The sequence below is a fragment of the Centropristis striata genome, chromosome 16 (assembly GCF_030273125.1).
Source record: "Centropristis striata isolate RG_2023a ecotype Rhode Island chromosome 16, C.striata_1.0, whole genome shotgun sequence".
NCBI classification, from domain to species: Eukaryota; Metazoa; Chordata; class Actinopteri; order Perciformes; family Serranidae; genus Centropristis; species Centropristis striata.
The window spans coordinates 1,877,064-1,893,145 of NC_081532.1; the positions used below are offsets into that span (position 1 = coordinate 1,877,064).

A 16,082-nucleotide genomic window follows, 5' to 3' on the forward strand; every position below is an offset into this window, starting at 1 on the left:
ATGTATAAGCAGCATTAATGTGCACACAATTAATTTCCAAACCCTTTTGTGTTTCTTAACATTTTTATAGAACAACATTAGAGATTAATAACAACTTCAGTCATTGATATTTCTTTTACTAACTAAACATAACTTAAGACATAAAACATAACTTTATACAGTTTTAAATATGCTGGTACAATTCAGTACAAAAATAAAGGCAGTGGAACGTCTCTGTCACTCAGAAACACAGGAACTGAACCAGTTTGGCACTTATATAACAAAGCATGAATTACAAATACTGCATGATCATTTTTTAGCCTTTTTTTTCTTTCTTTTTACAGAAAAGAACCACAGTGAAAAGCTTTTTGATTTGGTGCATCCATAGACGCTGAACGGCCACTAGATGGTGCTTTGGATCCACAGGAGAAACTCAGGAAAAAAAGGTCAGAATACTTTTAAATTAAAAGCTTTGGGCGAGCTTTTTGGAAGCCAAATGTCATTATTCATGCTACAACGTCCACAACACGTGGTCTCTTGTTTAAAGATGATATTAGGAGGTCTGTTTGCACTTTTTCAGAGAAAAAAAGTGCTTATTTAGGCTGGAAAAGATGCAAAAAAGAAGAAAATCCCACAGTTTTTCTCGTCGGATGTCCTCCCATGGCTGGTATCGGCACAAAATGTCCAGAGCAGAATGTCTTATTATTCCCATATACGAATACTATCTCTCTTTCTTTTTCAGTCTCACACACACACACACACACACACACATGCACACAGACACACACACAGACAGAAACACACTCACTCAGTCCTTTTCTTGACTCGTTTTCTGTTGATAAATGCAGCGTGTGCTAGGATTTATCCCCTTGGAGAACCTGAGTTAGAAGACAAAAACTGTTAGAAATCAGCTTTTTAAAAACTTTTGTTTTTATTTCAATGCGTATGTGTGTGTCAGTGCTGCAACAATTATTTTTCGATTAATCGGACAATAATAGATTATTAACCCTTAATAGGGCACTCATTGAAATACTTGCAAATTCCAAATTTCAACCCTAGAGAATATTGGAGGATATTACATACTGCCAGAATGTGTTAAAAACAACATACGGACCCGGGGAAGGGGGGTAATATTTAAGAAATAAATTTACGAGATTAAAGTGGCAAATGTACAAGAAAAAAATGTGCAGATTTATTAGATTTAAAGTGGTGAATCTGCCATTAAAATGTTGCTTTTTTCCACTTTTTTCTCGTAAATCTGCAACTTTTTACCACACAGATTTGCCACTTTAAATCTATTAACTCTGCTACTTTTTTTCTTGTAGATTTGCCACTTTAATCTAGTAAATTTGCAATTTTTTTTTAAATAAGAGCTACTTTAAACATTTATTCATTTATTTAAATAGAAAAATCACCATAGAAAAGTTAAAAAATAAAGGCTATATCACGAGAATAAGGACATGTGTAACATCCCTCCTGCAGTATACACAGGTAACCTCACCTAGTGGTAACCTCACCTAGCGGTAACCTCACCTAGAGGTAACCTCACCTAGCGGTAACCTCACCTAGTGGTAACCTCTCCTAGAGGTAACCTTACCTAGCGGTAACCTCACCTAGAGGTATCCTCACCTAGCGGTAACCTCACCTAGAGGTAACCTTACCTAGTGGTAACCTTACCTAGTGGTAACCTCGCCTAGAGGTAACCTCGCCTAGTGGTAACCTCATCTAGCGGTAACCTCACCTAGCGGTAACCTCACCTAGAGGTAACCTTACCTAGTGGTAACCTTACCTAGCGGTAACCTCACCTAGAGGTAACCTCACCTAGAGGTATCCTCACCTAGCGGTAACCTCACCTAGAGGTAACCTTACCTAGTGGTAACCTTACCTAGCGGTAACCTCGCCTAGAGGTAACCTCACCTAGAGGTATCCTCACCTAGCGGTAACCTCACCTAGTGGTAACCTTACCTAGTGGTAACCTTACCTAGCGGTAACCTCGCCTAGTGGTAACCTCATCTAGCGGTAACCTCACCTAGAGGTATCCTCACCTAGCGGTAACCTCACCTAGTGGTAACCTTACCTAGTGGTAACCTTACCTAGCGGTAACCTCACCTAGAGGTAACCTCACCTAGCGGCAACCTCACCTAGAGGCAACCTCACCTAGGGGCAACCTCGCCTAGCGGTAACCTCGCCTAGCGGTAACCTCGCCTAGAGGTAACCTCGCCTAGCGGTAACCTCGCCTAGCGGTAACCTCGCCTAGAGGCAACCTCGCCTAGAGGCAACCTCGCCTAGCGGCAACCTCGCCTAGCAGCAACCTCGCCTAGCGGCAACCTCGCCTAGCGGTAACCTCACCTAGCGGTACAATGGTAAAAATGTGGGTCCCTCAAGTAAAAGGTTGGGAACCACTGGTTTAGATAATAAACAGATTAATGGAAAATGAAAATAATGGTTAGTTGCAGCTCTAGTGTGTGTGTCTGTGTGTCTGTGTGTGTCTGTGTGTGCGTGGGTTAGTGATGCTTACCTACCTGGTTGCGAGCTTTGTGGGATTTCTGCATCAGGACCCTCCACTGGTCGTAGAGCTTCATGGACATGCTGCTGCAGCCGTAGGCGTGTTTCCTCACCCAGCCGAAGAACTGCTTCAGCTCGCGGCGCAGCGTGGAGTTAGAGTCCCCGCTGGACTTAGAGTCACAGGAGCCCGACATCAGCCGCTCTGCATCATGGGAAGAAGGACGGAGAGACTCTTAGACTGGCTTCGGAGCAAGGTTATTATAGTTAACGAAATAAGGAAAACTAGAATCGAAAAAAACATTTTCGTTAACTGAAATAGATATAAAAACTAGAGTATTTTGAAAAAAACGATAACTAACTGAAACTGTATTTTGTGGTTACAAAACTAATTAAAACAACTAAAATTATAGTGAAAATGTCCTTCGTTTTCGTCTTTGTCAACTTTTTTCATGCGTAAACCTTTTTGGTTGATATGAAATCTATTTCATCTATCTGGTTTTATGACTTAATAAACTTATTGGGGCTGAGATGGATCAGACAAAGGAAATAAAGGAAACATTTATTGTGACTTTTTTTAAAAAATGTGGCACCCAATAAATACCCCATTACAAAAAATCTAAAACTAAACTAAAACTAAGCATTTTCCAAAAAATAAAAATGAATTAAAATGAGCAAACTCACTCTAAAAAGTCATTAAAACTAACTGAAATTAAAAACAAAAAATCACAACGAAATTAAAACTAAAACTAATTAAAAATCTAAAATTATTATAACCTTGCTTTGGAGTTCTGTGATGAAACAAGTCTCCCCTTTGCAGAAACACATTTTTTGCATGCAGTACAAATGTGTTATTTACCCCTATTGCATTTAGTCAGGATTTTTCAGAATACATGCACTGTATATGACCTATATTAATATATGTCAGACCGCTTAGGAACTGAGTTGGAAATTAAGTTAATACATGGCCAAAATAAACATATCTATTTGAATATAATGAATAAATAACCATCTAGTGATATTCTCAATAACTTTAAAAGATTCCTTGACCCAAAAAATGTATATTTTGACACTAAAAGTGACATTCGAAGTGGTTTGGAAGATATATTCGTTCTCATAGATTTTATATGGCTGCCATCTCCGATCCGCAATCTTGATGAACTGGCTCCTACACTGTAAAAAAAGGTGTTTAATCTAAAAACCAGATCAAACAGTAAATCTGCGGGAAATGATCTTGCTGCATGGACAGATAATTTACCTTGACAAGATTTATTAAATTAAGATTATTAAATCTAGAAATAAGCATGTTGAACACTTAAAATAAGAAATTAACTCTTAAAACAAGATCAATTATCTAACACTTCTAAATATAAAGTTTTTTTTTTTATCTTGGTAAGAAACAAATAATTGTCCGGTCACTCTCCTTGCAGCTTTAATTAATCTCTTTTGTACATTTTTTGTCTTTTTTTGGTCATTTTGTGACCAAAAAAAGATGTAAAAAGACACAAAATGACCAAAAAAAGACACAAAAAGACATAAAATCACAAAAGACACAGTCATAAAATCACAAAAAAGACATAAAAAGACAAAAAAACACAAAAAAAGACACAAAAGACATAAAATGACCCAAAAAATACACAAAATTGACACAAAAAAGACAAAAAAAGGACACAAAAAAAGGACACAAAAAAAGACGTAAAATCACAAAAAAGACATAAAAAGACAAAGAAAGACAAAAAAGGACACAAAAAGACATAAGAACAACAAAAAAAGACACACTTTTTTTATCTTGGAAAGAAACAAATAATTGTCACTCGCAGCTTTTAATTTTACAATTTTAATTTACAATTTTACAATTTAACAATTTTATTGTTTTAAGAGTTAATTTCTTATTTTGAGCGTTCCTCAAATAACTTGCTTTTGATCATCATACATCCTAATTTTTTGTTTTTATTTCTTACTTTTTGAATAAAAACCCTTTTTTTTAATCACTACGCTTCTAATGCACGAGATCATTTTTAACCCATGTTGTGCATTAGAAGCTGTTTATATGTTGTCACCAATTTAAAACCTGACAAAGAAGACACAAATAATAACTATCCTATTTTGTTAAATTGGTGTTTTTTCCAATGGAAGTTATTATTTGGTGGCTCTAATAAGTCTCAAATGTTAAAATATGTGATTTTCCAATGTAATCTGGTGGTTCTAACAACTCTTTTAAAGTTAAACCTTCAAAATAAGACAAACATAGTTGCACATATACTCACATTGTTAATTTAGTGAATCACTTTTTGTATCACTACGCTTCTAATGCACAAGGTCATTTTAGACCCATGTGTGTAAACTTGATGTAATAATACAAAAACTATTTTTCTGCATAAAGTATGAAAGGAAAAATGGAAATAATGATCTGTTGTAATAAAAAAAAAAAAGATATTCAAACACATATCCAGCATGAAATAACATGAGAAATTAATGAGGGTCATTTTTGACTCATGTTATGCATTAAAATGTGTTTATATCTTGTGCATTAAAAGGGTTAAAGGAAAGAAAGCAAAGAATAATAATGCAAGAAATTGCTCAAGATGTGGTGGACTGTGTGTGTGTGTGTGTGTGTGTGTGTGTGTGTGTGTGTGTGTGAGGCATTAAAAGTTCATGCAAAAAATGCACACAAGTATAACTGCGAGGACCTTTTCTTTCTTTCAGTCTGATACTTTTGCCAAAATTCATGAGAAGTTCTGGGAAACCCGCAGAGAAAAACCCAAGTTTTATAACAAACCCATTTTTTTTTTTTGTTTTCATAGCCGCGGCCATAATTCCTGTCAGTTATGATAACATTTTACTGAGCAATTTCATTGTTTAATGTGTGGTGATAACCACGGCTTCATAGCCTCCAGTGGGTAAACAGCGTAAAGCGTCCTCACAACTCCTTTATTAACATTTTATCAGGTTTTTTTTGCAAAGCCCATTATGTTGCAACTGCATTTTTTCATAATAATACGCGTCTGGCTTGACTTTATAATGTTTGGTTTGGCAATAATTTGATTTGGTTTGGCTATGATTTTTGATCTGATTTGATTTGACCAATGCATCTGCCATAAATAAAACTGCCAATATAATACATAACAGGCTGTTAGACGGGTATAGATGTGTAAAACAGCACCAGCTTCTTCTCCAGTTTCCAGCAGTGAGACAGAAATGTGGTACGGCAACATATAAAACACATCAGGGACACAAATTACCTCTTAAATCCAACCAAAACGCTCTCAAAGAGAGATCAAGAGGAAGAAAATGCCTTCTGAGTGTGTGTGTTCTTGTTCTTCCTACATAGTGAGGACCGGAACACGTTTTTAACCAACAGAGTGAGGACATTTTTGCAAAGTGAGGACATTTTGGCCGATTTCAGACTTTGTTTTATGGTTTAAAGTTACAATCTGGTTTATGTATTGGGGTTAAGGTTAATTTATTTTCGTTAACTGAAATAAAATAAGTTTAAAATAAAAGATAATTAACTGAAACTGTGTTTTGTGGTTACAAAAATGACTAAAACAACAAAATTAAAACTAACACTGATTTAAAAAGTCACTATTCCAATGAGGGTCCTCACAAAGATAGAAGTACAAGAATGTGTGTGTGTGTGTTCTTGTACTTCCTACATATTGAGGACCGGAACACGTTTTTTACCAACTGAGTGAGGACATTTTTGCAAAGTGAGGACATTTTGGCCGGTCCTCACTTCTTTAAAGGCTTTTTTGAGATTTCAGACTTTGTTTTAAGGGTTAAAGGTTACATGATAATGATAATTAACTGAAACTGTATTGTGTGGTTACAAAACTAACTAAAATTATAGTGAAAATGTCCTTCGTTTTCATCTTTGTCAACTTTTTTCATACATAATGAAGATGGATAAGGCAAAGGAAATAAAGGCAAAATTTACTGTGACCTCTTTTAATCTCCCACCCAACAAATACCCCATTACAAAAAACTAAAACTAATAAAAACTAAAACTAAAGCATTTAAAAATAAATAATTACTCAACTAAAACTAGCAAACTCACTCTAAAAACTCATTAAAACTAACTGAATTTGAAAACAAAAATTCACAAGGAAATTAAAACTAAAACTAATGAAAAATTTGAAACTATTATAACCTTGCAAGGGGAATTCACTGTTCCAATGAGGGTCCTCACACAGATAGAAGTACTTGAAGTGTGTGTGTAAAATGTTGTTAAATTTAAGTGATTTTTGTGATTTCGATTTTTTTTCATGTTCCTGATTTTTACAGCAGTGTAGAACCACTGGAAATGGTGGTTCCCATAAATGACTAAAAAACAGGTGGGCCCCCCGAGGGGCAGAGACGAGTATGTGTGTGTGTAAAATGTTGTTAAATTGAAGTGATTTTTGTGATTTTTATTTTTATTTATGTTACCTGTTTTTTTACAGCAGTGTAGAACCACTGGAAAGGGTGGATCCCATAAATGAGTAAAAAAAACTGGTGGGCCAAAGTGGGCAAAGACGAGTATGTGTGTGTTTAAAATGTGTTAAATTTAAGTGATTTATAATTTTTTTTTTTTTAGATGTTACCTGATTTTTTTACAACAGAATAGAACCATCAGAAAGGGTAGATCGTGTGTGTGTGTGTGTGTGTGTGTGTGTGTGTGTGTGTGTGTGTGTGTGTGTACCCACCACTGTGGGGTGTGGATGCAGCAGTAGGATGGCTCCACTCGCTCCAGATTCCAGCTTTGCGAGAGCCGTAGATGCCCACAGGGTTACAGCGAACCTGAAGAAAACACAAAACAACATGATGAAGCTGGACCACAGCCAGGAACACACACACACACACACACACACACACACACACACACACACACACATTCTTGTACGTCTATCTTTGTGAGGACCCTCATTGGAACAGTGAATTCCCTTGCAAGGTTATAATAGTTTTGAATTTTTCATTAGTTTTCGTTTCAATTGGGTTGTGAATTTTTGTTTTCAAATCCAGTTAGTTTTAATGAGTTTTTAGAGTGAGTTAGATAATTTTAGTTTAGTATTTATTTTTTAAATGCTTTAGTTTTTATTAGTTGTAGTGTTTTTGTAACGGGGTATTTGTTGGGTGGGAGATTAAAAGAGGTCACAGTAAATGTTTCCTTTATTTCCTTTGTCTGATCCATCTTCATTATGTATGAAAAAAGTTGACAAAGATGAAAACGAAGGACATTTTCACTATAGTTTTAGTTAGTTTTGTAACCACACAATACAGTTTCAGTTAATTATCATTATCATGTAACCTTTAACCCTTAAAACAAAGTCTGAAATCTAAAAAAAGCCTTTAAAGAAGTGAGGACCGGCCGAAATGTCCTCACTTTGCAAAAATGTCCTCACAATGTTGGTTAAAAACATGTTCCGGTCCTCACTATGTAGTAAAGTAAAGTAAAGTACAAGAACACACACACACACACACATTCTTGTACTTCTATCTTTGTGAGGACCCTCATTGGAATAGTGAATTTTTCATCAGTTTTAGATTTAATTTTGTTGTGAATTTTAGTTTTAGTTAGTTTTGTAACCACAAAATACAGTTTCAGTTAGTTATCGTTTTTCAAAAAACTCTCGTTTTTAGTTTTATTTCAGTTGAAGAAAATGTTTTTTCAATTCTACTTATTTCGTTAGTTTTCGTTAATTGTAATAACCTTGGTAAGGACCGGCCGAAATGTGCTCACTTTGCAAAAATGTCCTCACTCTGTTGGTTAAAAACGTGTTCTGGTCCTCACTATGTGGGAAGTACAAGAACAAACACACACACATTCTTGTACTTCTATCTTTGTGAGGACCCTCATTGGAATAGTGGATTTTTCATCAGTTTTAGTTTAAATTTCGTTGTGAATTTTACTTTTAGTTAGTTTTGTAACCACAAAATACAGTTTCAGTTAGTTATCGTTTTTCAAAAAACTCGTTTTTATTTTTGTTTCATTTAACGAAAATGTTTTTCAATTCTAGTTATTTCGTTAGTTTTCGTTAATTGTAATAACCTTGGTAAGGACCGGCCGAAATGTCCTCACTTTGCAAAAATGTCCTCAATCTGTTGGTTAAAAACGTGTTCTGGTCCTCACTATGTAGGAAGTACAAGAACACACACACATTCTGGTACTTCTATCTTTGTGAGGACCCTCATTGGAAAAGTGGATTTTTCATCAGTTGTAGTTTAAATTTCGTTGTGAATTTTACTTTTAGTTAGTTTTGTAACCACAAAATACAGTTTCAGTTAATTATTACACACACACACACACACACACACACACACACACATATATATATATATATTTATACACAACTAGACCATACCATACCTGGACAAAATACACTGTTCCGGGTCTGAGTCCAGCCAGTCGACAAGATGTCTGATTCCCAACGTCATCCATCACCTACACACACACACACACACACACACACACACACACACACACACACACACAGAAAAAAGAGCCAAACACAGAAGAGTTGGAGGTCTGACCGCAGTATTAAATACCAATGTGCATAAACTAAAACAAGGCAGAGTCAAGATGTAGAGAACACAACCACAAACCATGCACAGACCTAAACACACACACACACACACACACACCACATTGTTTAGTGACTCCTGATCAGCATGTTTATGAAAATGTTTTAATGTGAACGTGCCTGCTGGGTAAAAATCTGCTCTCTGTTACTTATTACAGGACTACATGTGCTGCGAAACACACACACACACACACACACACACACACACACACACACACACACACACACACACACAGGAGCAGGAAACAGGTATTCTGCAGCAGCGACAAAATAAAAGACAGACTAGATCAGGGATGGGCAACAGGAGGCCTGGGGGCCACATACGGCCCGCAGCCTCACTTGAAGTGGCCCTCAGTACAACTACATGCATTTGAGCATGAAATCTTAAAAGTGCAGTGTAAAAATGCACAAAATTACTTCTTACAAATAATGTTGGTCTGCTGTTCTTGCACTTATAAAAAGAAACCACAGTAACTGGTTATTTTTTATTTGCTTCAAACCTTTTGTATTCCTATTTATACTGTTATACATGCATTTGAGCATGAACTATGTTAAGTTACGGCACTGTAAACAAATAGACAAACAAAAATGACACAAAATGAACAAAAAAATACACAAAATGAACAAAAAAGACACAAAATGACCAAAAACATGAAATCTTAAAAGTGCAGTGTAAAAATGCACAAAATGACTTCTTGCAATTAATGTTGGTCTGCTGTTCTTGCACTGATAAAGTTTTTTTTTTTAAAAAGAAACCACAGTAATATCAATGTGTAATATCAATGTTAAATCAACACATTAAAAGTGCATTCAAACACTTTAAAATTAGTAAAAAATTAGCAAGATATTTCACCACAGACAACATGGTGGTGCTCTTATTTTGAAAGCTGCATGTGTTTAGTGAAAGAAAGAAAGAAAGAAAGAAAGAACCAACCTTATAAGAGAGTTTGGGTTTAAACAATTTGTAGTGATGTGAAAAATACATTTTACCACTGACATGTAGTGGAAAAGAAGTAAAAAAGAAACATGGAATTGAAATATGTTAACAATTATTTTCATTATCGATTAATCTGCTGATTATTTTCTCGATTAATCGACTAAATACATTTTGTGTCTTTTTTTTTTGTCATTTTGTGTCTTTTTTTGGTCATTTTGTGTCTTTTTTTGTCATTTTGTGTCTATTTGTCATTTCGTGTCTTTTTTTGGTCATTTGCTGTCTTTTTTTGTCATTTTGTGTCTTTTTTGGGTCATTTTGTGTCTTTTTTTGTGTCATTTTGTATCAGATAGATAGATAGATAGATAGATAGAGGCCCCCTGCAGCATTTAAGTTGCCCATCCCTGATCTAGATAGAGAGAAAGACGGCCACTCGCTGCAGTTAATAATCTGGTCTAATAGTCCCTCTTTCTCTCTGGCGTCCGCTCTGTAAACACTTGTTAAGAACGTCTACAACAGAAAACAGAACATGGAGATTACAGGCATCAGAGGGCTGATGATGTCTTCACAGCCATGCTGAAGACATTAACAGCTGAGATGATCCTCCATTCCTCAGCATGACCTCATGATGAGCGCCGCTTCACAGGGAGGACGCCGCTTTGTTTTCACCACCGAACACTTTTAAAGTCCAGGAGGTTTTGGTTCAAATGTGTCAACTTCCTCTGCATTAATTTCATCTTCCAGTCTGTCTTTACATCACATGCATGGCTCCTTTTTCTCCTCACAAACTTGGCTATCAGTCAGATTTTACATTTTATTTTAATTAAAGTATAAAGCTGCCAGGAACCCAAAATACAAACAAAAGATAAAGTTCATTTTGTGTCTTTTTTTAGTCATTTTGTCTTTTTGTAGTCATTTTGTGTCTTTTTTGAGTAATTTTGTGTCTTTTTTGGGTAATTTTGTGGCTTTTGTATCTTCTTTTAGTCATTTTGTGTCTTTTTTTTAGTCATTTTGTCTTTTTTTGTCATTTTGTGTCTTTTTTTTAGTCATTTTGTCTTTTTTTGTCATTTTGTGTCTTTTATTAGTAATTTTGTGTCTTTTTGAGTAATTTTGTGTCTTTTTGTATATATTTTTCAGTCATTTTATGTCTTTTTAGTCATTTTGTCTTTGTTTAGTCATTTTGTCTTTTTTTTTAGCCATTTTGTCTTTTTTTGTCATTTTGTGTCTTTTTTGTAATTTTGTGTCTTTTTTTAGTCATTTTGTGTCTTTTGTATCTTTTTTTAGTCATTTTGTGTCTTTTATTAGTCATTTTGTGTCTTTTTTTTTTGTCATTTTGTGTCTTTTTTGTCAACTTCCTCTGCATTAATTTCTGTCTCTGTTTAGCATCTTTCCGTCTGTCCTTACATCACATTTTAAAAATGGTCTTGAAACATAACAGTCACACTGTGAAAGCTCCTATGATTGAACTTTTAACCTGCTTTCTCAGCTTGTCTACATATCAGATATAAATAAAGTTATTACTGTAAATAAAACGTGTATTTTCAATAAATCGATGGCCTCCAGAGGGTTAAAGCCACTTGGATTTAAGTCTCCGCTCTCCTTGGAAACGGCCTCATGGCTCCACTCCCCTTTTCTTTTCTTTTCTTTTTCCACTTTGCGAGCAAAGACTTGCTTATATTACATCTGTGTAATTCCCCCTTAATTACTGGAGAATCTTCCCTCGTACCCAGAGGACTCACACTGTTCCTGGGAAGCAGCGTCTGCACGGCTGAAGGCTTTTACACTGTTTTTCATTCATTAAAAGTTCTAGCCGAGGTATATCCACAGTGGCTCTGGCCTGTGTTCCCCTCCTGATCAGATCCTGACTTCTAGATTCATGGCTGATGAAAAGTTCCTGAACTGTTAACCCTTCTGGCAGCCGAGGCCTCAATCAGACTAGATTAGGGGTGATTACAGCGTTCGGATGAGAAACAGCTGTAGTGACAGGTCTTGTTTGTGTGTGAGAGACAAAGAGAACAGATTTATGTCTTTATAAGTGTCTGTCCTGGTTCTATACATACCTTCCAGTCTTGGCTGTCCTCCAGCCTGTAGCGGATCTGGTACTTGGCCTGGAACAGGAAGTCTTTGAGGGCGGGCGGGGCCTCCCAGCGGACGCTCAGCTGGTCCTCCAACTGGCCCACGCGACTGACGGTGACCCCTGACGGAGGGTCCGTGGTCACTGCAGGGAGACCAGACGGAGGAAGGTTAATAAGTATTTCATCTATGAAATTTCATCTATTTCATCTACAACACCTGACTGACTGGTTCCAACATCTTCGGTGTTTTACACTGTGTACAGCAGGGGTCTCAAACTCAGATTACCTGGGGGCAGCTGGAGGCAGTATCAAAATGATTAAAAAAAGACACAAAATGACCAAAAAAAGACACAAAATTACTAAAAAACAAAACAAAATGACAGAAAAAAACTAAATTACTTTAAAAAGACACAAAATCACTTAAAAAAAGGCACAAAATGACCAAAAAATACACAAAATGACCCCAAAAATACACAAAATTACCAAAATAAGACACAAAATTACCAAAATAAGACACAGAATTACTAAAAAAAGACACAAAATTATAAAAAAAGACATAAAAATTACCAAAAGACACAAAATCACTTAAAAAAGAAACAAAATGACCCAAAAAAAGACACAAAATGACCAAAAAAAGACACAAAATGACCAAAGAAAAAAAAGACACAAAATTACTAAAAAAAGACAAAATTATTTTTAAAAAGAAGTATTAAAAAGTAGGACAAATCAACATATTAATCCACAGATGAGTTTTAATTCTTTTTCTTTTTTAATTTTCGTCTTGGAATGACTGGGCTGTTTTCTCATAATAACTGGTTAATTTAAACCAGGGGCACCAAAAATCATGTACTCAGTTTGATTTACTCTGCAAACTGAGTCTTCTCTCTTTCTATATTTATCAAAATCAAAATCAAAATTACTTTATTCATCCCCAAGGGGAAATTCAGTTAGTCTGGTAGAATCTCTTGAAGAATGAGACAGCCTTTATGTCTACATTACTTCTATTTCTTGCCAGCAAGGCTCAGGTTTGGGAAAAGTACTTCAAAATCTAGTTGCTAGATTTATCACTTGTTTGGCACTAAGATTGGACTAAATAAATATGTGTATAAAGTTGAACGACATGTTCAAAAAATCCTGATCGCCCCCTGGTGGCTGGCTGCAGTATAGCTTATAAATCCCGCCCCTCCATGTAAGTGATTGGGAAATGAGCCAAACTAAAATCTCAGAGTCGAGGTTAAATACATTTTTTCTTATTTTTTAACCAAAGATGGTTTCTGTTATTTTAGGTATGTTCTGAGGCAAACATCTGGCTCTTTAGCAGCTGGCTCCACCTGCTAGTTGCTAGATTTTTTGTTTGCGCTAAGATTGGACAATATAAATATATATATATTGTAAACAAGAGTCAGAGTAGGTTAAATACATTTTTTTCCCCACACAAAGATGGTTTCTGTCATTTTAGGTAGTTATTTTCACACTGATTCCAGTTTAATTTTTTTTTGATAAGTTTGCTTTTAATTAGTTATTTGATTCTATAAAACTGGGCTGTAACTCATGATTGTTGCTGCCACATCAGGCATATTTCAGCTCGTAGTTCTTCTTCCTTTATCCAGTTTTTATGCAGAGATTATTTTAAATCTAAAGCTGCTGCCTGATGCTGGAAACGAAGTGTATGAAAGTGGTGAGTAACAGTAAGAGTAAAGTTGTGGGCTGGAAAAAGGAAAACAAAGAAGTGAAAGACAGTAAAAGCTCTCTGAGGGAAACCGTAGAGCTGTGTTATAATTCTCTGTTGGCTTGTAACTATGAGTGATCAGTTCACATTACATGGAGTCATCGGATCTATTGTTAATACGCGAAGATTTCAGAAATGTTATGAAAAGAAAAAGAGTGTGTGTGCGTTGCCAAACAACCTGCTGGATCTCTATTTATTTTAGAGCAAACAGTGAGTGACTATACGATGTCATAATCAGAGCTAACTCTCCAATGACCAAACTATGATTTCACAAGAGGCACAAACTGGGATTCTTTTAATTAATCACATCCATTAACAAGTATATTTCCCTCCCAGAGAACTTAATAGTCAACTTCTGGTGGACAGATGGCCCAGATTATCATTTTCAGCCAAATATTCATAGCTTCAGGGCTTCTTTCTCCATCTTTGAGTTCTGTTTGCAGAGTCGAGAAAACCACTCAGTTCAGATTTAAAGCAGTAGGAGTGATGTCTTTTTTAAAATCATTTTGTGTCTTTTTTTGGTAATTATATGTATTCTTTGTCAATTTGTGTCTTTTTTTTTTAATTAATTTTGTGTCTTTTTTTGGGTCATTTTGTGTCTTTTTTTTTAGTAATTTTGTGTCTTTTTTTGGTCATTTTGTGTCTTGTTGTGTCATTTTGTGTCTTTTTTAAAAATCATTGTGTCTTTGTTATTAATTTTGTCATTTTTCGGTCATTTTGTGTCTTTTTTTAGTAATTTTGTGTCTTTTTTAAAAATCATTGTGTCTCTGTTATTAATTTTGTCATTTTTGGGTAATTTTGTGTCTTTTTTATTAATTTTGTGTCTTTGGGTCATTTAGTGTCTTTTTTTAAATCATTTTGTGTCTTTTTTTAAGTAATATGGTGTTTTTTCAGTCATTTTGTGTCTTTTTTTGGTCATTTTGTGTCTTTTTTTTGATCATTTTGTTTATTTTTTAAGTAATTTAGTTTTTTCTTTCATTTTGTGTCTTTTTTGGTCATTTCGTGTCTTTCTTGGTAATTCTGTGTCTTTCTTTAAAGTAACTTCTGGTGGACAGATGGCCCAGATTATCATTTTTAGCCAAATATTCATAGCTTCAGGGCTTCTTTCTACATCTTTGAGTTATGTTTGCAGGGTCGAGAAAACCGCTCAATTCAGATTTAAAGCAGTAGGAGTGATGTCTCTATGTGTAACAACTCATTGAAGGATTGTGCAGCGTTGGCGGGGCTTTGTGGTCTCTGGGTGCCTTTTTAGTTTGAGTTGAGAGTTGACTTGTGTGAGCTGGAAAGAGACTTTTTCATCTGACAACGATTATCTTTTCAACAAACAAACATGTGCTGACAGACCATTATTTTAAATTTCCTTGCGTTTTGTTTCGGGCTTTTGAGATCGTTTCAATATCAACTTCAGTTTCCTTTTTTTCGTAATGTCATCCCTAAGCAATAAACAAACAAGAAGAACCCCAAGGGGAAAAAAGAAGAAGAAGAAGAAGAAGAAGAAGATGATGGGAAAGATTCAACAGAGGGGAAAAAGTGGGAGTTGACACGAGGAGAGTTTTAGAGGATTTGTTTCTGGTCCCCAGTGTTTCGCAGCAACCGGAGACTCTCTGAACTAAAACTGTAACTTCAGACGTGTCAGTTTGTTCTCATGGGAGATTTTTTTTAAAGTGCAAAGCTAATGGTGGCACGCACACTCTTCTGTCTTAGGAAAATATTTAGTTTAACAAAAAAGCAGAGAGTAGAACTATGAAAAGTTTTAAAGTTTTGGAAAAAAAAACATCTGTGTACAGTGTTTTTGTCCAAACGGATGGAAAAACAGACTCAAGATTAAGTCAAATTCATTGTAGAGCTGCAACAATTATTAGATTAATCGACAATAATCGATTATTAAATTAATCGTCAACTATTTTGATAATCCAATAATTGGTTTGAGCAGTTTTTTTTAAAGACAACAAGTCCAAACTGTGTGTGTCTGTGTGCGTGCGTGCGCGAAACGTGTATCTGTAGGAGTGTGCGCACTTACGCGCGCATTTGTGTGTGTGTGTAGCGAAAATTTAGTTACATGTGTGTGTGCGTGTGTGCGTATGTGTTTGATGTGTGAGGAGTGTGCGTGCTTACGCGCATGTGTGTGTGTGTGTGTGTATCTGTAACTGCAATCACATCAAGGATCAAAGCAATCAACAGAATTAACTGACACCTGTTCCGGTACAGTGACAGCAGAGGTAGACAGACTGGAATTTCTGGCCTCGAACAGAAAGCATTTTTGGCAAAACCATAATACCTATCATTGATCCGACTTCACTTTG

General features: G+C 35.5%; 1 protein-coding gene across 2 annotated transcripts in view; it reads right to left on the minus strand.

Moving 5' to 3' along the window:
• Nucleotides 1-734: 734 nt before the first annotated feature.
• crlf1a (cytokine receptor-like factor 1a) overlaps nucleotides 735-16,082 on the minus strand; it is a 45,423-nt gene continuing 30,075 nt past the window's right edge. The window contains exons 5-9 of one of the 2 annotated variants that reach the window (XM_059353972.1): nucleotides 12,036-12,193; nucleotides 8,828-8,902; nucleotides 7,167-7,260; nucleotides 2,502-2,686; nucleotides 735-857 (exon numbers count right to left, since the gene is read on the minus strand). In XM_059353972.1, coding sequence (XP_059209955.1) covers nucleotides 834-857; nucleotides 2,502-2,686; nucleotides 7,167-7,260; nucleotides 8,828-8,902; nucleotides 12,036-12,193 — 536 coding nt within the window. In that variant the 3' untranslated portion in view covers nucleotides 735-833. Of the gene's footprint in view, nucleotides 858-2,497; nucleotides 2,687-7,166; nucleotides 7,261-8,827; nucleotides 8,903-12,035; nucleotides 12,194-16,082 lie in introns of both variants that reach the window. The other variant, XM_059353973.1, reaches the window with a different exon arrangement.